At 39.7% G+C, this 24,570-nt stretch overlaps 1 protein-coding gene across 6 annotated transcripts in view; it reads right to left on the bottom strand.

Annotated features, from left to right (window-relative positions):
• Window positions 1-840: 840 nt before the first annotated feature.
• Window positions 841-24,570, bottom strand: part of ARMC8 (armadillo repeat containing 8) — a 76,913-nt gene continuing 53,183 nt past the window's right edge. For 4 of the 6 annotated variants that reach the window (XM_032992598.2, XM_032992600.2, XM_032992599.2 and 1 more), the window contains 12 exons: window positions 21,432-21,632; window positions 18,808-18,903; window positions 17,291-17,373; window positions 16,912-16,993; window positions 14,395-14,481; window positions 12,251-12,343; window positions 11,631-11,780; window positions 9,789-9,884; window positions 8,174-8,269; window positions 7,631-7,703; window positions 4,685-4,778; window positions 841-2,791 (listed from right to left, as the gene is read on the bottom strand). In XM_032992598.2, the coding sequence (XP_032848489.2) occupies window positions 2,758-2,791; window positions 4,685-4,778; window positions 7,631-7,703; window positions 8,174-8,269; window positions 9,789-9,884; window positions 11,631-11,780; window positions 12,251-12,343; window positions 14,395-14,481; window positions 16,912-16,993; window positions 17,291-17,373; window positions 18,808-18,903; window positions 21,432-21,632 (1,185 nt within the window). In that variant the 3' untranslated portion in view covers window positions 841-2,757. The remainder of the gene's footprint in view (window positions 2,792-4,684; window positions 4,779-7,630; window positions 7,704-8,173; window positions 8,270-9,788; window positions 9,885-11,630; window positions 11,781-12,250; window positions 12,344-14,394; window positions 14,482-16,911; window positions 16,994-17,290; window positions 17,374-18,807; window positions 18,904-21,431; window positions 21,633-24,570) is intronic. The other 2 variants (XM_032992601.2, XM_042797403.1) reach the window with 1 other exon arrangement.

Below are 24,570 nucleotides of genomic sequence, written 5' to 3'. Positions count from 1 at the left end.
AAGAACAGCAGAAATCCCGGTGATTTGTATTATGTCCAGACAAACCCTATACTTGCTTTGGTTTTGCAAGCAACCCTATACTTCACAAGATACTGCTACCTAAATAAAAGCTGGTAAATTAAATTTGGTCCCACTGTGAATCTCACGCTAGCAACTGCTGGTCTGTAGAGAAGCTGGCACAGAAAGCTGAGATTCCTCCATGAAGCTGAGAAAAATCTAGATGTTCTGGTAAAGTTATTTTTATTTACAGTATTCTTCTTTTTGTACATACCTACAGCAACATCAAAAATTATTCACAAAGCTTAACTGAATGTAAAAATGTTCTCATCCAACAGTTCCTCCTATCAACATCTGTGGAAAATGTCAACTGTTCTCATGCAGCAACAAGATTGTCTGAGCATTGTTTTTTAGTTTTTCTGGTAGAATTTTAGGAAACCACCTCAAACATGTACACAGACACTTACCTTTTTCTGAACACCTTTAGGCACTGGAGTTTTATAGAATCAAACTCAGATTTGCTTGTAGAAACATGAATTGGGGGAAGGACAAGAAGAGGTACGTAAGAATTGAGCTCATGAACGTACATAGCAGGAGTGCAAATTTGGAAGTCAGATGCACGCTGTACAGTTTTGGATTTACAGTATCTGCCTCAGAATTTTTTTGTCAGTTGAAGCAAAAATATATTTGATTGAATTTTATAAATAAGACTTCGCTTCTGAGGTACTGATATTTATCAAGTTCTCACATATTTTTACTTTCCCTTTTGTTCAGCCCCCAAAGTCCATCACAAAAAATTTGCAGAAGGACATTAAAAAACTGTCAGTCACTTACTGCAATGCCTGGGGAAAAAGTGTCAGGTGCTCGCTTTTATTTGTCTTTCAAGAGTGGAAGAGATTACATGAAATGTATATATTCTCCTTTGCAACCAAGTGATAACAGTTATCTGATACATAGCACATTCAAATTCCAGGCCAAACTGTCGTCACATTTTCTGACAGAAGTAGTTACCGTGGAAAAATGTAAGGCTATCACAATTTGACCTTCTGATTAGAAATAAAAGAGTAAGATACTTATCAAAATTGGTTAGCAAAGTTACAGACCTCTCTTCTTGCTGCAGCCTTCCTGAAGTTCAGTGTAACAAAAGAAAGATTTGGTTTAAGACATTGGCTGCAATCTTCTAGTGTGCCTGTTAGTGCTATGTAAATATAGTGTTTGGAGATTCTGCCTATTAAAACTATGGTCTAAACTGAAATCAGAAAGTAGACACGGGAAGAAAGCAAGAACCCTGAACTGCGTGAAAGAGAGCTCCTTGCTGCCCTCATTTGTTTCTATGCCTATTTGGCTGTGAAGCCAATGGGCTCTCTTACTCCAGCCTACCCTTACACAGTCCTCTTCATTTCTACTTGTATTTTTTTTCTCCACACTTACAGGCACAATTTCAGGAACTTCTGGACAACCTAGGCTTCTGAACACAGTACAATCCCATTGCTTGTTATTCAGGTATTCAAATCCATGCAAGTGTGTATATCTGCATATATACACAAAATCCATAGCAACATTACTGAGCTAAAAAAAACCCCAACAAAACCAAAATCCCTGTTTTTCCATCCCCTCCCCAACTTAATGCACCCAGCTGATCTTCCATGGAAGTAATCTGTAAATCACTTAACTATATCTGGAGGTAAAGGATGCAAAACAAGAGCAATCCCTTAATCATTGCTTGCCAGCTCCTTCTGGTCTCTTCAAAGTGTAACTTCTGCAACGTGCTGTTTGCTCTACTGATATTAGTGATCAGCAAATACTTATCACCAGTGAAATAAGCTAATCTTTCAGTGATCACCTGAGTATGTTCTTGACTAAAGCAACAGCTTATGCCTGCTGATATTGCAGCCTCCTGTTCCTTTCCAGAAAAGTCAACAGTCGTGCTAACTCTGAAGTAGGAGGTTTTTCTTCTAAAAATGTAAAGAAACCCAAAATAATCCAGTTGACCCATTCCATGGATTTGAGCATGTCATCAGTACCAGGTGACCTTGTATGGCAGTAAAAAAACCTCTTGGACCTTGTCATTACAGAATGCGCTGCTTATAATTTGGAGTCTACTGTCTCCCTCTATTTTTTCTCTTTAAAAAGGAAGTATAATGTAAGTTAAGCTGAAGTTCAAAATGCATATATTTTACTTAAAAACATTCATCTGTTCAAAATTCAAAATAAACTTTATGGGATACAACAGTTTGTTGTTTTTTTTTTTCTTTTTTTTTAAATAACATTTCATTCAAACTGTATATAATTCATTGAAGTATTCATACAGCAAACAATGGTTAACCCTTGAAAACCTGTAGAAAAAGATTTTCACACAAAAAAAGGAAAAACAAAATTGAGGTATCACTCCCACACACATTCACCCAAGCACACGCACTCAAGCACACCCACACACAGGCTGCAGCAAAAGCAGAAAATTGTAGGCCCAAAAGGAAAATGATGACTGATTGTTCTATCCGAAAGTCCAGGTAGCTCGGGAAAAAAAAAAACAAAAACCAAAACAACCCCCCCAGGAGTCCTCTGAGTAAAGAAACTACCTCAAGAAAATTCTCAAGTGCACTGGAGACCTGATCATTTAAACTGTTTCTGCAAAGCAGCTCCCTGCACCTGAGAAAAATGCAGCCCAAGGTGACTTGTGCAAATATAAGGAGTCAGGAATATCTCCTGCTATTCCTTAAGTAGACATGAGGGGTGTCCATAGATTCAATCAGTCTTTGATCATGCAAGATACTGCTGGAGTGCTGTCTTCGCCCTGCAATAAAGGAACAACCTGTTAATTACTGAGGTTTGGCTTTATCATCAACAGCTACATGTACAAGACTATCCATTGTGCCAGCAAGAGAGGGAGAATGAATGTGTGAGGTAGAAGGCAGCCAAGTGGCTGGCTCCTTCTGTTTGGAACAATCTAGCCCATGGCACAGAAGTGCTCTGTGCAGGCTGTAACAACTTAAGAATCCACTTTGCATCTAATAATAAGATGATTTAACCAGGTATCTTAGATGCCTAGCATAAACTGAGCAACTTCCAAGTATGGTGGAGCTTAAGATGTGTATTGAACCTCATCATCAACACACCTTATAAAAAAACCCTTAAGAGCAATAATTGTGAAGAGCAATTACTTCTCCGCAATACAGATGTACCACAAGAAGCAGGTCTATGAGCTGAGAAATTAAAAGTGGTGTCAGCACTCTGAACATACTAGAAGCACATTAGTCCTGTCAGGAATACTGGCCCTACCAAAAAACATACAGTGAGGCTAGAGCAAGAAAAGAAGCAACAGCCAGGGTAATACTGGAATTTTTGTAATCTAACACTGCAATATTTTTGTTAAGAAAAAAACGCCTCCCCAAAGTCTAAGCTTACATTTTCATCATCACTTCAGCTAATTCAGTGTTTCCTACCACCTGGAGTGACAAGCTTTGCTCTTCCTTTGTCCTCCACACCTCCCAACCATGTTATCATGACTGTGACAGACTTTTCCAAGATCCAATACATCTCAGCAACTCAGACGAAGATTTAAATTTTTTTTTTCTTCCAAGTTTTCTGCTACATTCACAAGTCATATCAGCTCAGAGGAGAATGATAAGGCAAAGTTGGGATACAGTAAACAGTGGGAGCAGGTGGTCAGAAAAAACAGGAGGGACAGTGACCTGCAACAGTGCACAGTCAGCTCCCTGTCTATTAAAACCAAGGCTTAAGTATTGACAAGCAAGGCCCATTTACCGGGAAGTACTTTTACTGGTGTAAGTTTTATTCCTATTTCTCACTGTTAGAAAACCCTATTTAGCTATTCCCTCATTTTCTGCAAGCCTACTTACCAATAGCTGTATGTTCCTGATCATCAACTTCAATACAGATACTTTGGCATAGATTTTAAACAGAGAAGTCCTAACTTCACTACAAAGATGTCTAAGAACACTGGAATATTTTCCATAAAAATAAGAAACCCAAATTAATGCATTTTAAAACACTGCAGAGTTTTGTTCGTGTATGACCTCTTCCAAAAATCAGATCATCTCCTTTAGCTCATGAAAGAAATATGGGTTGTTACTAATTGTAGGTGCGATAATCACAAAAAGTTAACATAAACAACCAGAAACTGTCATTAGCTACTTTGGTTGTCTGTGTTTGTGAAGAAGCTAGATGATTTGTGTAGATACTATAATACGAGTAACAGAACAGGTATGTGAGAAGTTATTGTTGAGCTTAATGAGTTTAAAAGAATTTAACTGATATTAAGAACAGAGGTGATCCTATATTATCTTCGTAATTCATAGTGTTATGTGATGGTTTATCATTGTTCCAATCCACTGGAACTTTGCTAGTAGTCCAAGGTTTACACAAATATTTGTGTACCGGTGAGATTTCCAAGAGGACCCAAGGTTTAGAAGATTTTAACTGTAGTTATTTTATACTATTGAGAACTACAGTAAAATTTGTTACTCCTTAGTAATACAAAATCTGCTCTTGGAATAAGGTGTTCATCATAATTTCTTTATACACTGTAAAACTCAGTGCAATGATGAGACAGTTTTTTCTGGGGAATTCTTCTATAACAAATAGATTTCAAAAAAAAAAAGATACCTCTTTAATAAAAAGCAAACAAAGATTTCCCTCATATTCTTGGATTTTTCTTTATACTCACTTGTCACACAGATTTGGATCCGATGACTGACTCAATTTATGTAGAATATCTACAATTCCCATGTCTCGTAGTTTATCTTGGCGTTCTTGTGAACCTACAAAAAAAAAAAATCACATTGTTGGGAATACCACCAAAAATAAATGTCTGCAGAACAGAAGAAAGGAGTGGTAGCAGAAACCATGTCAAAGGAATTCAGTTAAAACACGGCAATGGAAAAACCCCCTTGGTGGCTACTTCCCAAGGGATCTCTAGTTTCTTTTTTCCAGGAAAGGTGCTATGCTGAACCTCGTTCTCACCAACAAGTAGAGGCTGGTGGGGAATGTGAAGCTCAAGGGCAGCCTTGGCTGCAGTGACCATGAAACGGTGGAGTTCAAGGTCCTTAGGGCAGCAGGGAGAGCACACAGCAAGCTCGCTACCCTGGACTTCAGGAGAGCAGATTTTGGCCTCTTCAGGGATCTGCTTGGCAGAGTAGCACGGGATAAAACCCTGGAGGGAAGAGGGGCCCAACAGAGCTGCTTAATACTCAAGGATCACCTCCTCCAAGCTCAGGAGCGATGCATCCCAACAAAGAGGAAGTCAGGTACGAATGCCAAGAGGCCTGCAAGGACCAACAAAGAGGTCCTGGACAAGCTCAAGCAAAAAAAGGAAGCCTACAGAGATGGGAAGCAAGGACAGGTAGCTAGGGAGGAATACAGAGAAATTGTCCAAGCAGCCAGAGATCAGGTTAGGATGTCAAAATCCCTGGTAGAATTAAATCTGGCCAGGGACATCAAGAGCAACGAGAAAAGCTTCTATAGTTATGTCGGTGATAAAAGGAAGACTAGGGAAAATGTGGGCCCTCTCTGGGAGAAAACAGGAGACCTGGTTGCCCGGGGTATGGGGAAGGCTGAGGGACTCCACAACCTCTCTACCTCAATCTTCACTGGCAAGGGCCCAAGACACAGAAGGCCAAGGTGGGGACTGGAAAAATTAAGAACCTCCCACTGTAGGAGAAGATGAGGTTTGAGACCACCTAAGGATCATGAAGGTGAACAAGTCCATGGTACCTGATGAGATGCATCCACAGGTTCTGAGGGAACTGGAGGATAAAGTAGCTATGCCACTTCAGACAGCAGGACTGAGTGCTCCCTCAGCAAGTTTGCTGATGACACTGAGCTGTGTGGTGCAGGGACACGCAGGAGGGCAGGGATCCCATCCAGAAGGACCTGGGCAGGCTGGAGAAGTGGGCCCAGGCAAACCTCATGGAGTTCAACAAAGCCAAGAGCAAGGTCCTGCCCGTGGGTCGGGGCCATCCCCAGCACAAACCCAGGCTGGGCGAGGGGTGCCTGGAGAGCAGCCCCAAGGAGAGGGGCTGGGGGTGTTGGTGGGGGGAAAATGCCTGTGAGCCAGCACCGTGCGCTCGCAGCCCAGAACCCACCCGTGCCCTGGGCTGCAGCCAGAGCAGGGGGGGCAGCAGGGCCAGGGAGGGGATTCTCCCCCTCTGCTCCGCTCTGGGGAGACCCCCCTGCAGTGCTGGGGCCAGCTCGGGGGCCCCCAACAGCAGAAGGACCCGGAGCTGCTCGAGCGGGGCCAGAGGAGGCCACGGAGATGCTGGGGGGGCTGGAGCAGCTCCCCTGGGGGGCCGGGCTGAGAGAGTTGGGGGGGTTCAGCCTGGAGAAGAGAAGGGTCTGGGGAGCCCTTCGAGCGGCCTGCCAGGGCTTAAAGGGGGGACAGGAAAGGTGGGGAGGGACTCTGGATCAGGGGGTGGGGGTAGGACGAGGGGTAACGGTTTTAAATTGTAAGAGGGCAGATTTAGATGAGATCTAAGGCAGAAATCCTTCCCTGTGCGGGGGGTGAGGCGCTGGCCCAGGGTGCCCAGAGCAGCTGTGGCTGCCCCCTCCCTGGAAGGGTTCAAGGCCAGGTTGGACGGGGCTGGGAGCACCCTGGGCTGGGGGAAGGGGGCCCTGCCCGGGGCAGGGGGGGTGGGACTACATGATCTCTAAGGTCCCTTCCAATTCAAACCATTCTTATTTTTGTACTCTATCCATATATGTTTAAAGAAAATTTTGAAGGCAAAAATCTGAACACATTTTATCCTAAAATAAGAAGCCTGTCTTCATTTGGTTTATTTTCATCTCTCTGATTTGGATGCAGAGAACATTTTAGTGGAGGTGTGTTCCTGAGTCTGACTTGTAGCACTGTATAATGAGCAGAAAGCCACCAGGAGCATAGCTAAGTGTCACCGAATGAATGAAGTTCTCTGATCTGAGAGATGTGGAATAAGTTACACACTGGGGGGAAAAAACAGGCAAACAAAGGTACAGACACCGACTTCTTTGCTGAAAAGTAACATGGTCAACTTGTAGGTCTGTAAATCATCCATCTAAGAAAGTCCTCCTCCCAGCCCCACCATTCCTCAAAGCACACCTCCTTCCACCACTTCTTGCCATTTCTTCCAGCTCCACGCTGCTGTCTCCATCTGCCCTCTCTACCCCTCCACACAAACACCCATTTTTCTGTGCAGCAGCATTCTTCAGCTCCCTTCTGGTTACCTTCCATTGTTCCAGGTCCCTTTACAATCCATTTATCGTTTCCAGTGAACCTGTGCCCTCCAACAATGAGTTTCCATGGCCTCCTTAAGACTTGGAAGCTCTCTTCACTGGGATGCTTTCACTCCAGTTGTTTTCAGATTTTACAGAAATGCCGCAAGTGGAAACCCCACTCTGTGTGACTCTCAAACTCATTTATTGACACACTCTTCTTGTGTCTCCTCTTCCAGAACAGCTCTCTACACTTTCCTCATTGTCCTTTTAATCATTCTCATTTATTTCATATTATACTTACAATGTCTCCCTTTATCCTTTGGATCCCACTGTGCTGTGCATTGCAAATATTGATTACTAAGCAAGATTATCATTTTGATCAGGATAGTAACTTGCACATGCATTAATAATGAGGCTTTCTTACCTTCTTCTTCATTCCATATGAGATTAGATACACAGAACATGGCAGCAAGCTGAAGTTTAGCATTTGAATGACTCTAAACATAGAAAAATAGTACTCAAGTTTAGAAGAAGAAATTCAGAAATTCTTAGATTTACATTTTGGCATTCATCCTGTAATAAATAAGGTAACGGAATTGGGGCTAATTCTTATCTACAACTTCTCTCAAAGACAGTGCCATAACATAAGGCACTTGAATAACATTTAATCACTTCCTTCCAAGTATTTACCAAGGTCTACAAGATAGGCCTTTTCCAAGATCATGAAGTGTTTTCCACATTACAGGAATTGCTTAAGTCACTGTAACATTCTTATGGGAAATAACTCTATTTTCCTTTTCATCAGATCCTCAGCACACGTCTGCTATACAAAACTGCACTACATGATTTTTTGAATACAACTAGGTATGTCAAAGTTAAGGACATGATACTGAATCATTTACAAGACAAAACGCTTTTCATTCATGCAAAAGACCAACATTAAACCTTTAAGAGTAATCCCCCATACCATGTAGTATTTGATTTTCTGCAGGATATCATCATTGGTCATAATGAGTTCTTTTGCTGTTGTTCCATCTGCTATATTGGCAAGTATACATAATGTCTGAAAAGAGAGAAAAAAATCTTATTTGGCCACAGAGCACATATTATGATTTATACAGTTTCCCTGACAGCTTTGAACTTGTGAAAAACAATTTCTTTAATTAGTTTTAATATCTTTAATCTGGAGTTTCCAGCTTGCTTACATCTGGGGCCAATGCCAAAGAGTTAACAGCTGTTGCTGAACAGCCCTGGCAAAAAACCTAGTCATTGCCATCTTAAAATAAAAAGCAACATTCATTAATTCATTTCAATGAGTAAAATTTTTAAGTCTCTCATGACAATGTGCAGCATATAGAAAAGATGAAATGCATTGGAAAATAAAGCAGTCTGTTCTTTATCAGTGGCTAGGGGAAAACAAACACATCAATCTAGTTCTGCAGGCAGGAAAAGGAAAGACAGAGCTCTATCTGCTGATCTAGCAGTTACAGTTTTTTTTTTTTTTTTCTCAACGAGTCTAATCACACATCTTACCTGAGGAGATAACTGAAACTACTAATGCACCTGGTTATTTCCTGCAAATTAGAGAAGCCATCTTACAGAATAACCTTGAAGCAACTAGGCCCATGTTGGCACTATACACATATAGCATTAAGACTTGCAGAGGCAGCTTTCCGGGTCCCTGAAGAGGCGCCAGTAGATGCTCTACACATTTTTTTCCCCCAAAGAGCCGTGGAAAAACTTAACCATTTTTTTCTGGAAATACAGGGATGGCTATAAGAGGACACCAGAGAATGATCAGCATTTGTATGGTGCCCATGTCTAAGCTGCACTGCATTTATGTCAGCAGTTGCAGAGATTTACTACTTCCAAGCTGCTAATTACATACGGGTGAGCTAGTCAGTGATAGAGATAAGCACTGTCCTGCAGATAGGCAGTACTGGACGTATGACTTGATTCTGAAATAAAAGCAAGCTGCTGATCAGACCACAGGAACAGAGAAAGTGCTCTGTGTATAAAGGTCCCAAACCCCAAAGGCTATATTGATCCTTAGTCTACTAGCCCTTTCCAAGAGTATTTCTCAGGCACACTAGTTCTCCTCTGAAGTAATTCTGAGAGGCCTGGCAAGGTAAATAACCTTCTATTGCAATGAAGGCCAGAAGGCCATTCCTATAACTAGAGCTTTATCAGGAAGAACTATTTAGAAAGACACAGCTGGTTAGTCCTCAGCTGTTTCAGAATCATAGTATCACTAAACTTCTCTTCCCTTGTTCCTACTGTCCCCTTTCTGCCATGGAATTGCCTTTAAGTTTAATTCTTCTGCTCTCACATGCAGTGCCCTCCTCTTTAGCAAACTTACATTTAAAAAGACATTCTGAATTAAATTGAGACACATTTATAGTAACCCATTAGAAAGAAAAGCATTCTTGTAGGTATTAAAGTTATTAATCTGACAGATCTCAGTAAAATATTCACAGCACATCATAATTCCAAACAAAAATGACATGTTGAGAACAATAAGCATTCTTAGCTGCTTCTTATATTTTATTCTGCCAAGACAACATGAAACAAAAAAAGGGTACCTGCTCTTTGACTTCTATGTTGTGCTCCCCTTCCAGAATGAGGGTCACTGCTTGCATGATTTGCTTCCCATGAGTGCTCATTATATGGTCTATGTGCTGCCAAAGCAATGATGAAATACAATCAGCATAACTTTGCAGACAAAGAAGGGGCATTCCTACTTGAATTATTCTAAGTAAAGAGTAGCAACATTGCACAAAGACCCTAGCTCCTAGTGAGGTCTCCCAAAACCAAGAACTTATCACAGCAGAAACACTTCATAATACTCCTCTTCATTTGAAGCCTGGTCTTGCTTGAGAGAGCATGATAGGGGCCTTGGTTCTGATTTCACTGTAACCTGTAGAAAAGACACTGGTTTCCCAGTTGCTTGGAGGCCAGTCTGAAGGCTGAATCCTGCTGGACCCAAGCTCTAAGTGTGATGCAGCAGTTAAAAAGAACCACTTCTCTTCTGATAACGGGGAATATCAGAGAGGGGTAAGAAAACAGAGGTTTCTTATCTGGTGGTTGCTACTTTTACTGTGACCAGGTACAATACCCACATTTCAAAACTCTGAGAGCGTTCAGAGAAATAAGCCATATAGATTACTCCTCATCTAGGAAAACTGTCTCAAGTTAAGAGACTTACAGGTAAAATGTCATTTGATCACAGACTATAAACACCTATACTAGAATAAAATTGATCATTAGGAGTAACAGAAAAAGATGACACTACATCTACTGTATTAACTGATACCAAAACTCAAGTGTGACAGCAAACAGCCATCAGAGATTACCAGCACATGACACACTACAATATTTTTAAGACGTTAGGGATTCTTGTAGGACTTCTTAAAATTCCTAATCACAAAACTTCATTTGAAAGCTGCTGGATGAGTTATTCTGGAGTGAGTTTTGGGTAGAGAATGAGAATGGTTGGTTCTGACTCTAAAACACACTACAGAAAGTAGGTGAAACTGGCACGTAGATTCAGATGAAGAACACCTTAAGTGATAATGAGAGTCTGCTGTCAGGAGCTCAGGGTGAATTTAATGAATGACTGGTTATTAAATATCTTTTCACATTAAGACAGAGCTAATTTTCTATGAAGCTTATTGAGACTCAACGAGTACAAATATCAGAAGATTTTTTGCAGTGACCTTTTTATGGTAGAAACACAATACGTGATAAATGCACAGTAGAGGCTTCGTGGTTTTTTTCCCCCACAAAAATGTTGGCTTGCCAAATGTTTGCTGCATGTTTTCCCTCTGTTCTTCACAGGGGATTACCCCTTTCTTTTCCTCCACCAATATCTCTTTCTCCCTGTCAAAAACAATTCATGGGCTTACATTTTCAAACCATTTTATTTCAGTGTGTAAAATGAACGCATGTATTTTGTAAGTGCACAGTCCCACAGTCAAATTCAAAAAGCCAGTACCATCTATATAGTTGGATAAGAACAGAAATATTTCAGGTGTCAAGAAAGAAGAAACACATGTAGTCTTAAGAGATGCACCTCTCCACACGGACCCAACAGTGCAACCCTCTTATTGTTGTTCTGCACAAGTTTCACAGAAAGACTGTTAGGAAAATATTTTTCCCAAAAGCTAAATGCAATGGAATTGAACATTAAATGTAACTGTCTAGCTCTGTATTTGATAATTACAAAGCCTCAGTGGATGTAGAGAATTTTTTCCAATGTTCTCTTAAGCTGATTTGTACATTTGGTTACAGATACTTGGATAAACCAAACATTATTCTTAAGCAGAAAAATAACTAGTCTTACAAAAAAAGATTAAGAATTAATTTGTATTGTCTGTATGTTTGATCAAGCTTTCAGAAGAAGGTCTGTTTGCAGCTCTACTTACTGGGCGAGTAGATAGAAGATTCCTGAGCAGTCCCAAAGTTTTCATCAGAACATTTACATCAGAATCAGAAAGCAACTGGAATAACTGCTCTGTACTCAGACCTCGTAAGATATCTGATTTGATCTTCTGTTCTGCTTGAAATGCCATATTCTGAAAGAGACAGAAATTTTTCGCTTGATTTTTTTTACCTTAAACTTGGGCTTTCACTCGTTTAGTAGACTATTGCCTGCAATCATATATCCTTGCTAAAATTAATCTTGCAAAGGTCATAATTTATGAGGAAGTGATACAAAGTGAATTAAATTTCCACACATTCTTACAGCTGACCTGGTTATTACCTGCTTCTATTCGTCCCCTGGCATGCTACTGACTCTACTTAACTGTTTCCCTGAATGGTCCTGGCAACCAAACTGGTATCAGAATTGAAGAGTCTATTTTATTTTATGGACTAACTGATGAAGTGTTTCAGGCTGATAGCATTTTCCTTCTGTAGTTAAGTGGAAAGACAAGCCAGATTTCAGCTACGTTATTTTTAATAACAACTGAGAAGTTAAGTTACATTAGCCAACTTTTTAAGAAGCAAGATCACAAGCGATATTTCATCAGTGTGTTCTACTTACCATTAAAGCCCAAATGCCATTCACTCGCAAGGCAAGATTTTCACTCTGTGTTAGACTACATAGAAGTTCTATGGCTCCTGATTCTAAAATAGGCTAAAATGAAGAGGGAGGGGAAAAAATTACCTTTAAAGCACTACTTAGACTAATTAGACATATATACCAATGTGAATTTAATACAAAAGTCTTGCTTATATCTTATTCTCGAGTTTCCATGTCCAGTCCACTCACGTGAACTGTCCAAGTCATACCTCATATCTATGAGCATTAAAAGGTAGGCTTTTATGAAAACACTCAGGTCAAGACAGCTTTCTTCTTGTGTGTATCTGTGTATGTGTACACATATGTATGTGTATGTGGCACACATCTGCCACATTCACACAAGCAAATAGGTTTTCCCCAACAACTTTCAGCTTGGGACTGCTCTCTAAAAACGGTCTTCCTTGAGCAACCCCATCTTTCTGTGTATCAAGTGAGACATAGGTGACTGTTTAAAAGAGCTTAAGGACAATGAAAGCTACCTGATATCTTTCTTGACATTTAATCTTTGTGTTTGGTAATCAAACAAACTAAAAACCAACAGAAAAACTTTTGCATAATGAAGAAAACTGAAGATTTTTCTTGATGATCAGATTGAAATGCAAAATGTTGTAGTATCACATCTTTAAATGACAGGAAAAATATCAATACATTCACCTTTTCTTTCCAATCAATTAACATAGTGAAAGTTAGGTTTGGAACAACTGCTTTCAACCTGCACCAAATTTGAAGTACTAGTTCTGTCTAAGACCTGACGAGCTCAAAATGATTCATCCGATGATTTGTGCTGCTCTAGCCTGTAAGGTGTTCCTTTCTTCCAGAAATTACTGCTTGCAAAGCAGCGAATAATTGAATATATCTGAGTTTTTGGGAAGCTGTGTGTTTTAACCCTCTTAGGAGCTGAACTCATGAGAAAACAAGAATGGGTGGAAAAGGCTGCACTTCTTAGGCACAGGCTTGTCTCACTGAATAGCAGCAAGACCGTAACAGAACCTGGCAGCAACAGTTTGTGTCAAAGGCCACCTGGTCCCAGGCGCTTGGGCAGTGCAAGGAGCTGCCAGTGATTTCACCACGGGCCGGGTAGCTAGCTGGCTCCTAGGGAATTCACAGCCACAGTAGGTGGGAGACATTCTAAAATTGGTTTTGATTCGGCTCTTTTACAGAGTAAAATACAGATCCATTTCAATGTTGTCTATTTACTTAAGTGAGTGTAGTTTACATACAATTTTCAAAATACTATGTAGAAAAAAAGCGAAATATCAAATAAAGAGCTGATGGCTTGTAGGTGCTTTTAAGTCTAACATTTCTAAATATTCTTTCATTTTGCATAAGCAGTATTTTCTTTTGGCAATGATGTTTTTTACATGTCCTGATAAAAATTCAGTATTTCAATCCATTTTGAAGTGGAAACACTATGCTGACTGTGACCTGCAGTGTGAACAAGAAAGCCCACGGGCCAGTGAACTGTGATTGGCATTATTTCAGTTAATTTTCTGTTTCACAAATGTGACTAAAACCACCAAGATCAATTGATCAAACCGAACTAATTCAAAGTGCCCAGTAGGAGCCCACATATACCAGAATCTCGCCAATGTTTTCTGTAATTAAGAAATATTTTAAGACTTAGGGAATTGTTCTGTTGTTGTGAAGTATTGATATGTATTTATAAACTGTATGAAATACAGAAAACGCTAATTTAAGAGCACTAAAACCCACAAGACTCAGATATGCCAGCATTTTCAAAATTATAGCAGTAATTCTCTAAGACAATGGATCATATTGCTAATTATCAGTTTGTTTTCCTTTGCTTATGAATTTTTTTGGTAATAGTGCTTTACAAGTAAAACACTCCAAGATTTCATGTCTGTGTCTTTTCTTTAGAGATTACATTTAACTATTCAACCATATTTAACTGCCACAGCACTGTAAACATGTGATGGATTTTTTAGTCACAAGTTATCAGTGATAGTCTGCCTAACATTATAGCTCTATAACACATCACAAGAAGTGGCGACCACCACCTTTAAAAGACACCTTGATGCTTACTGAACCACTGTATCATGTAATTTTTGTGTATTACCTCTTCTTGTTACTGGATAAATACTAACCTCCTTGCTTGGAGAGAATTCCAGAAGAAGATTGCATAGTGTGGAAGATGCTACTACCAGAATTTCATTTGGAGCATTCTGTAAAACCTGCAGTCACAAAGGAGAGAGTGAGGAATCTCCGTTAACTAGTAAGATAAGGAAGGGATCGTTTTGAAATTGAATACCTGTAATTATGCTGCACTTTGATATTCCATACTTTAGGAGATGCTTTGATGAAGCAGTGCAGGTCCAGACAGTGCTCGTTCAGCTCAATGTGATGATACACATTACATGACAAGCTGGAGCAACACAAAGTTATTTCACAGAAGCTAGGTTTGAGAGCTTTCAGGTCCAATTTAAATCAGTGGGAACAGACCCGCGCCCTGCAAAGCATACATGTGCTGGCAGCTGTAATTGAGCTCTGCAGCCATTCTCTCAGAGAGCCCGCTGTGTCCTGCAGTGTACCTCCGCGTCATGGTTTACAGAAAAGCGGAGGAAACTCCAGGAGGAGCCTCCTCGACACTTTTGTACCTCATGCAAAGCACAACGCAGCAAACTTCCCCATGACCCTCCTTCCAGAAAAGCAAGTAGCCTGGAACACGCTATACTCTCTCTTATCGGTGCCTGGCTCTCCAGTGGGGCCAATATATGCCATTCCTAAACAAAGCTTCTCCCTCGCACGTTCTAAGAAGACTCAATGAGGAAACAGGCATGAAGGATACAACTGCTCCTCCAGCAAAGAAAGGCAGAATGGAGGGGTTGTTCCGTACCACCTTGTGTTTCAGAGCAGTGTGGAACTACAAACATTAACAACTACTGCACTTACAGTGGCTTGCACTGAAATACATATAAGTCCTATAGTTTTAGACATTATTCTTCCTTGGTTTATACAGCTATACATGCTAGGGGAGAGAGAAAGGACTTACACAGTTGTTACTAATTTAGACTGAAAATTAATTTATCTTTATAGAAAAACAAAAGTAATATTAAAGAATAACTCTTGACATTTTGGAATGAGTATACACGTTTCCAATTTCAGCTTATTTAATACAAATCAAAATGAATGGCTGTCAGCAGCTGCATTTACACAGAAGTCTGACATCTAGATTTTTTTTTTTTTTTTCCCCACATGGCTCTCCTTTATATTAACTGTGCTTCTTCAAGCAATCCTGTCATTTTTGCGTTTTACATTCATAGAGGTTTGATGTTTTCATGTTTGGCCTTTCACAAACTCTTAAAATATTCAAACCATTCTTCCCAGTCCCTTCAGGTGATAATCACAAGTCCTGAATCATGGGATTATTAAACCATAGAGATCATAGAAAACTTGCATGATCAATTCTCCCTTGACCTCCCAGTAAGACATGAATTAGACATCCATGGATTAGTATCACAACTCACACACCCAATCCAAGGATGAATGCTTAGCTTGTAGTAAGTGTATTGTGTATACTGTCAGAAAATAATTTCTCCACCACTTCTATCATGAAACTGCAGAAAAAAAAAAATAGGCCCATGCTTTAGGGCCTCTAATTCGTACAATCAGCATAAAAGGCTGAGAAAGTTTCTTGGTCTGAAGCCAACAAGATGGCCAGAGAGTGTAGTATAACCAGTGAGTCAAGATTTCTGAAGTCCATAACTTGTGAGGATTAGAATGTAAGCAGAAAAAGTCAGGCCTGAATAAAATGTCAGAATAGTATGTCCAGCAGGCATCTCTCCTGTATTGAAAAATTACTAGAAGTAACTGAAGGATTTCCTGATCCTTTACTTCCTTTCAGGCTCATGAGTGAAGCTTTGGAAAGTCAGCTCACGTATCTGCCTTGTTATCAGGCTCATCAGTTCATTTTGCCAACAACACTTTCTCTGGTCTGGCTATTTTCCTTCTGAATAGAGAGTCAAGCTCACTCCAGGTAATTCTCATGGATGTCAGTACTGCCCAAGCTTTCAGACTCCCTGTTAGCAGACTCTGTTCCCTACATTCAAGGTCTAAAAGATGTTGAAACCGAGAAACTGTTTTATCTATCTGCACTTAATGACAGTCACATTACAGGATGAGAGATGACAGACACCTTATAGACATTGATTTCATTTAATCTTGTATTATATAATTGCATTACAATAAAATGTGTCTTTTTAAAGGTCTTGCTGAGCACTTCGGCTTCAGTTTTAGAATCTGCAATGAGAAGTCTGAACTGTGCTATTTACTCTGACCCTGAAATTAAAGGACATGTAGTCCTCCTAGTGCCCTATGTAAACATTAGCGTCAACTTAGCTTCACTCATTGATCATGCAAAAAAAAAACCCAAACAAATAAACCAACCACCCCCAACCAAAACTCGAGCATGAACCACAGTCCTCTCTGCTACTGCTTGGCTTTTGTTGATTTACAACTTTCTTAGGAGAAGGTCATGAAATTTTGATTTCTAGGTAATTACTATTATGATTCTACAGAAAGTCATGCAAATTGAACAAACACCGTAACCTCCTTGAATGGAAAAGAACACTTCAGTAGTTGAGATTTGACTTTTCTTTACTTACCTTCATTAAAGGTTTCCATACAGCATGATCCTGAAAACTTGTCCTGAGCTGCTGTACAGAACGGGACAAACTGTGCAAACATCTGTAACAGAAAAGAAACCTTTGCTGTGAAACATGCACACTCACATATACACTATCAAAATATATACATTGCTTCCTACACAAAGATTCAGCTTAGAATTTGGTAAGCAGTAGACCGTAAACAGCAAAAAAAAAATTCTCGTACTTGTCCAGGATAACTCCCTCCCCCTACACTTAATTTTCCAACAGTAAAAATGACTTCAGGTTAGCTTTTGAAATATTAGTGAAAATTCTAACTGGTGCAGCAGCAGACTTTGACAAGACAAAAGTATCTGTATGAATCAGAAAAACCTCCTACCTGACTGCAGCTAATCGCACCTTGATACTAGATTCAGACAAGCCATTAACAATGCGGTCCATCATATTTTCAGTCTCAATGATCTGAAGCAAAAAGGAATTAATGTTATATGAATAAAATAATACGAGCATTTATGGGTTGTTGGTTTTTTGTCTTCAATGTTTTAAATACTGCATATAAAAAACTGCAGCTAAAAGAGCAAGGCACATGCTTTTCCCAGATTAAGTGGACAGTAGTGTGTATCTGCATACAATTTAGAAAAAAGCAACTACATTCTACGCTCCACTACTGCTTTCAAAATGATTTTATTAATCATCAAGGAACAAGAGGGTTATATACGTACCAATTACCCTTAATGTCATATTAAAACAAAAGAGAGCACGTGTGAGTGCACACAACATACATGAATACAGATTAGAGACACATTGCAGAGCTATTTGGAAAAAAGTACAGAATAATTCATCTGCCATATGTAGATGTGACCAGCACAAACACTTAAGACTCGGATAGAAGGGAGCTAATACCCAGATGAAAGATGGCTCCTGTATAACAAATCAATGTTACTCTGTACACACCCACCACTTACTAAAAACAATGCTTTGATATGTAAAAGAAGGATCCTTACTATTAACTAAAGCTGTTCATCCTTGCAACAAAAGAGAAGTTTATGGGTTTGAAGTCTGAAGATCCTGAATGGTTCCCCACTGATATATCTTCCTGATAGTTATCTTTTCAACACTGTCTTCCTGCCTCCTTCCTGCCCATATCTTTCTTCCTTCTGTTTTTCCCTTTTAACCAGCAAGCAAACCCAGAAAATTCTCTTGCTGTCTGACATAGCAACTCCATGCCTAAATTAAAAAAACTCTGCTTTTAATTGTTCATTGTTTGATTTGCCACCACTCTCCACACATATTTTTTTAACTATAGGAGTGCTTCAGTCACCCAATCTCTTTCCTGTGATGTTTGAATACTCTGCCATCCTTCACACCAACTGCTATGTTACGACAGTGTAAGCCCCCTTGGTCACTTGAGAATCATGGAACAAATTTTGACTCTGTTTCCCAATATAATTAGACTTCCCAGGGTTTATTTTTGAAAAAAACCCAAACATTTTTTTATGATAGGAAACATGACAACAGAGATATATTCTGTCCCTCAGAACACAGGTCATATGCAACAATAATATTCCTGCACAGCTTATGAGTAGCAAGGACCACAACATGCTGAAAGATAACTTACTGTGAGAACCTAGTCCATCAGTGTGAAATTGTTTAGAAAAATAAACTTTGCTCTTATATTTAGTTGCTTCAAAACATTTTTGTCCAAATCCCACACAAAGAAAGCGCAATCTCAAAGTCTATATTAACATAACAGAATGAGAGCCTTCTTGTTTCAACCTACGCACATCACAACAGGAAAAAAAAAAAGGGCTGGAAGGGCACAACTTCTTGTACTACCTTTCAGCCTAACTTTCAGCTACATCTTTGCCTGACTGCAAACATTTTCCACACGCTCACCTTTTTTCGGATATCTTCATCATTTGCTCCCAGGGAAGCATAGAGCTTGAAAGCAGCCTGGCGCAGTTCATGGGCGTGCTTCAAATCATGGTCAAGCTATTAAATAAAGCACAGAGATCAAATTTAGACACCAAAAATTTATAGGTGTGATATTGTTGTAAACTAGTGCTTATCTACTGGGGTTTTCTCTCCCACACCAAGGGCAGCCAGAAACACAAATGAACTGCTGTTCCATTAGCTGATGTCCATGTTTACCAACTGAACACATTAACTGAAGGTAAGCATATGGTTAATTCCTCTGCGGAGTTACTGGTAAATCAACTTAAACAATTAGAGGTCAAAACACTTCTATGAAGTTACAACTCTATCCAGACCATAGTCAGACAAAAGCTATTCTTATTTACTCAACAGAAACTTTGAGGAACAAGACTGGGAACAAATTTGGGAGACTCAAGGGAAGTTTTTATAAAGAGAACTGAAACAAAAGAAGGAATGAAAGCCAGTCTTTAAATCACAGGACCTCCATCTTACGGTGAATGTTAACTTCTGACATCTGTAAAGGTAACACAGCAGGGTACAAGCTGTCTAGGAGATTTCTGGAAGGTAACTTCTTAACACAGGTGCTAGAGGGGTGAATGAGGGTGATGCACCACTGGATAGGCTGCTCACAAATCAGGAAAAACTGCTTGGGGTCATGATAATTAATGGGAGCACTAGTTATAGAGATCATGAAATAGTGGTGTTCAAGTTCCTGAGAGGTGTGAGAATGGCATGGAGCAGAGTACAGAGCCCTGATTCCGGACAGGAGTTCTGGAGAAGCAGATGGGGTGTACCCTGGCTTGTTCAGCCTGGAGAAGAGAAGGCCGAGCTGAGATCTAAGAGCAGCCCTCCAATACCTGCAAGGAGAACATGGAGCCAGACTCCTTATGCAGGTGCACAGCAAGAGAAGGAGAGACAATACCCAAACCAAAACAGGACAGGTTCTTACTGGATAAGAAAGAAATAAAAATTCACTATTAGAGCAGTCAAACTTTGGAATAGATTGCTCAGAGATGTTGTTTAATCTCCATTCTTAGGGGTGTTCAAGTCAACTGGCCAAAGCCTCGAGCAACCTCAGCTCAACACTGACCCTGCTTTGAACAGAAAATTAAGACTTCCAGACCTCCTCACATTCTTTTCAATTAAAATGATTTTCTGATTCTGACTGTCCTAAAAAGTCTGTAGCAAAGGGTTCCACAAAACAATGCAATATTTAAAGTCTACACAAAATACCAGAAAAATGCTAGCATTAAAGGACTGAAATAAAAGAACTGTCAAAAATTAAGCTGCATGTGTAACTCTCTCTGGTACAGATATATCAGAGTAGAATGTACCATGTTTTTGTTAAAAATATTTAAAGCAGACAAGTAATCAGCTTGGCAGAGTCCTCACTCACATAGTTTTTACCTTACAGGGTGTAATTCAAAGTACTCTTTACAAAGTAAGCATCCTGGCTTCCCAGCTGACTGTTTTTACAGACTTTCTGAACACTCAAAGCAATAGCGTAATATTTATAATTGCCATACTCACATCTGGAACCTAATCATATTTTTGATGCTACAGTCCATGTCCGTTACTCCCCAATCAGCTGCTAAACTTCCTTCTGCTTATTTAATTTTATACTGAAACTATTTTTTTTAATATTTAATTTGTATTTTCATATAGAATTTGAGGCAGAATCAATCCTATTCTATAGAAGTCCAAGAAGTGAGTCTACCTCCTGGGCTAGATTCAGAGAAAAACCAAGACCCTGTAATCCATTTTTTTGGAGTACTTTCTAAAAATCAGGCTCAATAAAAGGGGAAAGGAATAGGCAATGGATATTTCCGTATGCAGAATATAAAAACCAATCTTCCTTCTGAGATTGATTGATCCACTAGTGCTTTGGAAAGTGTATGCAAATCCATAAAAAAACTTCATGGATGACAACTCCTACTACAACACACCTATGAAGCTAAGTTTCCAAGGGATAGCTGGTCTCTGTTTATCCAACCTCTTGCAAGTGAAAATAACTCATAATATGAAATGCTACATGACATCAACATGTTTTTCTGCTTTAACAGAACAGAACTGTCTCTGAACTTAACATTTTCAACAACCCTAACCTAAGAATTGAAATTGATCTCTTATCACATGGACTACTATGTCTTATGAAGCTGAAGTGTACTGGCTCATGAAGGTAAGTCTTTTAAACTCTGCCAAGGAGAAACACGATAGATGTCTCAGTCTGGTACTTCATTGCTAGCTCTGGAAAATGTAAAACTCGTATGGTGAAGCTATATTAAACTATTGCTAGCCCGTCTCTCTATCTTTGACATAGAAGAATGGCAGCATCCTTCTTAAAGGATGGGGAGTGCAGATACGCACAGCAATTTTAGTTTGGATAATACAGACTCCAGAAAAAGCAGTGAGCAAGCAAAGACTTGGGGACTGCATGCATCAGGAATCAAGTCCTGCTGGACCTCTGGTCACCTTCCTATTGAGGAACTCGGACATAAGGTTTAAATAGAATAAAAAAGTATCCTGAGCCCATTTATTGTTTTTGCACATTTTTCAAAGCTTCAGAACTGGGTAAGGAAACATACCCTCTTGATATCAGTGATTGCACTCACTGAGCTGGGATACTTGAAGTAGTCAGCAAGCATGACAATGAGGTGGTCGGTAATGCTGGCAATTCTCTGGAGCTCCACATCTGTTTCAATCAAATAGGCCAGTGTTTCTGCTCCTTCTACTCGCTCCTCCAGCAGTCTTTCCTTACTACACATTCGAACCAAACATGGCAGAGTCTGAAAAGTTAAAAACAAAACAAAACCCCACCATTGCTTAGTGCAGCTATGTTCATAAAGAAGCTCACAAAAAAAAAAAAAAAAAAAAAAAATATCAAACAGCTATCCTAGAACAATTCTCAACAATGTTCCTTAGATCAGTACCTTCAGAGAAATTGTTCAGGCATTACCAAGTATACAGTAGTCTACTTTCAACCAACTTCCCATGCAGTCAAAATTAGTATGTGTGAATGCAATGTTTAGAAGCGACCATAGTCAAAGTTTAGCAAAAGCCAAATCAAATTTAAAAATCGCCTCAAAAGTTCTTATTTGCACAGGTTTCTTCTTACTACACACAACCACCAAAGTACCCAAGCTGCCCTCAAGAAGGACTTGCCCCCTCCTGCCCTTTTGCAATCTAGAATCGACTAAGGACAATACAGTCAAAAATGATCTCAGGGCCTCCTTGAGCCACGCTGGCTGCTACGAGTAGTAGGGAAGGGAGGACTACTCCTAAGTAGTATACTTGGTCAACCAGAAACGAGGGTCACTTGTAACCCAGGTCCATTCTGCCTGACCCTGACATACCCCCTACTTTGGTTACACTCACATGGCAGTATTTTTGTGATACCTTCTCCTCTTTAAATATTAAAAACAATCAAATCTTTCTTTACCTGAAGCTCATTGAAAACCACTTAACTCTGGAAAGACCAGTTCTCCAATGGCTGGGACTCTGTTCACTCGAGCCTCACCAAACAGAAGTATGAAAATGGATGAGGAACAATAGCAAGGTTTTTGCTTGTGTAACTCCACCAACTTCAACAGGATTACACTAGTAGAAAAAGTTCCTCAGTTATGATTTTGGGGACCTGAAATAACATTTATCCACTGACTGATCAAACGAATGAACAGATAAGTATCTTATCTCCATTCCACAGGTAAAGAAGCAGAATTACAGGACTTGCCTACTTTTATTAAAAAAGCAGATGTCACCACAAGGATTACCATTTAGGTTGTGATTCTTGCACCTAATCCAGTGAGCCAAAGCACCTCCCCTCTGCTTATCTGTCACTCAAGGCATCAGATAAGACTTTCAGCCTGGTCAACTGAAAACTGGGTCTAATAGCACAGACACACCTAAGGAACTTCTGCTTCATTAGGGAAGTTCGGCAGAACTCTTGAAAAAAAATGACAGCTTCTGAGGGTTGGGAAATTTAGGCAGCCCTCAGAAATAATCTGATTCCAAAAGTGAGATTTTCTAGGACCTCTGCAAGTTTGTTCAAAGTTTGCTTTAAAAGCCTTCAGGCGTTTAATTATTACTATATTTTTTAATCTGTAGAATTCAGAACTGCACCATAATGTTTAAATATCATCAGTTTCCATTACCAAGCTGGCATAAGATATTTTAAAAACTGAGGCTAGTACAAATAATATCAGGAAAGCTAAACATAAGGTCTCAAAAAAATTACATTCATGTTGACTAAGAAAGAAAAAGAAGCGGAATTCCATGTTTTAATCACAAAGATAATGTACTTCCCAATTCTTTCCAAGGTCAAATGGCCTGAAATGAGCTTTCTTGGAATTCAAGGGCTAGGCATTGTTAAGTCACTGGCTGCAAGCACCCAAAAAGCACAAATCGCATACTTTTAAACTTTTAGCAATTCCATTTGTTTCATTTTCAACAAAATCATTAATTCTGAAAGACCCATTTTAACTGCTCCATTAAACCTACAGATCAGTACAACCTAATTAATGTGGACGAGTAGGGAACTCTATTAGAGGTGTAAGATGAAAAGCCACAAAGCACACCTGACCTTTTCTGGCCAGCAGATAAAAGTCTGAAAATGGACCATAAGGATGGAATACTTAATTCACACGATATTTCTGGAATGCATCAGGGTTATCTGGACAAACAGCCACTTTAATTATTAAGATTCCAGTGAAATAATTTCCTTTCCAATCAAATCCATTATTTATCAGCCTCCTCTACCTTTTCCCTACCCCACGTTACAGGCCAACTGACTACTCAAACAGGGCAATGAAAATAAATCAAAACCAATTTGGAAACACACATTCCTGACTGTCCTCCAAAAGAAGAAAATTTAACAAAGAGTCAAAGCTCTCTGCAATAATTTCTGAAAACTGAAGGGGTCATTGCTCTGTTGTAGTTCAACAGAGGTCAAACAATTTGTGACTGGACTTATCACACACTGTGCCAGTGTGTTATCTTAAAACTATGAGGTCCTGGAACGACCCAGAAGAAAAGAAGAAAATACCCCAGTTGTTTGAACAAGGCGGCAGGGTTCTGTGTCTTCTTTCTCTCCTTATTCTTTTGTCTACTCTCAAGTATTACAAGAAATTTTAGTCCACAGCTTAAAATATTTACTTGCACTGAAGTAATTTCCATGAGAAAGGAAGTGCTGCGATTGCTGTGGGCTGGCAAGCAAATCAGTTCATAATGGTTTGGAAGGACTGTGGTTATCCATTCGGCCCACGTGGCAGAGCCTGCGTAGCTCCACACACACAGTTAGCAGCCAGCTATCAGGAATGACCTGCCCTTGCCTTCATTTGTCCCTTATTTCTTCTCCCCAGAGTAGAACAGTTCTGGAACTTGTATGTCCTGACCAGGACATAGCCCAGGGTTAAGCAGACAGTGGGGGATTTCTGAAGAGAAAAAATTTTCAAAAGAATGAGGTTTGCAGGAGTGAGATAGGTTGGGAGCATGGACTTGTAGCCCTCAGTTTGCAGATGTTGTAAGAAGAGAAACCGGGGAACTGGAGTGTCAATTTGGAAAAAATTTAAGCAGGAGAATGAAAGAGAAGGATGCAGCTTGGCTTCCTCACTTGCTGTAAGACCAGATGCCTGGTGCAGAACAGATGACACTATCAATACTGGAGTGAACTGCATTTTGGACTTTCTTGCATAAAAAGACAGAAGGGATGACAAGCCTTTGTCTCAG

This window comes from Tyto alba, unplaced genomic scaffold (genome assembly GCF_018691265.1).
Source record: "Tyto alba isolate M040663 unplaced genomic scaffold, T.alba_DEE_v4.0 Super-Scaffold_10, whole genome shotgun sequence".
Classification (NCBI taxonomy): domain Eukaryota; kingdom Metazoa; phylum Chordata; class Aves; order Strigiformes; family Tytonidae; genus Tyto; species Tyto alba.
The sequence above is the reverse complement of the archived record's forward strand: the minus strand, read 5'-3'. Positions and strand labels throughout refer to the sequence as shown.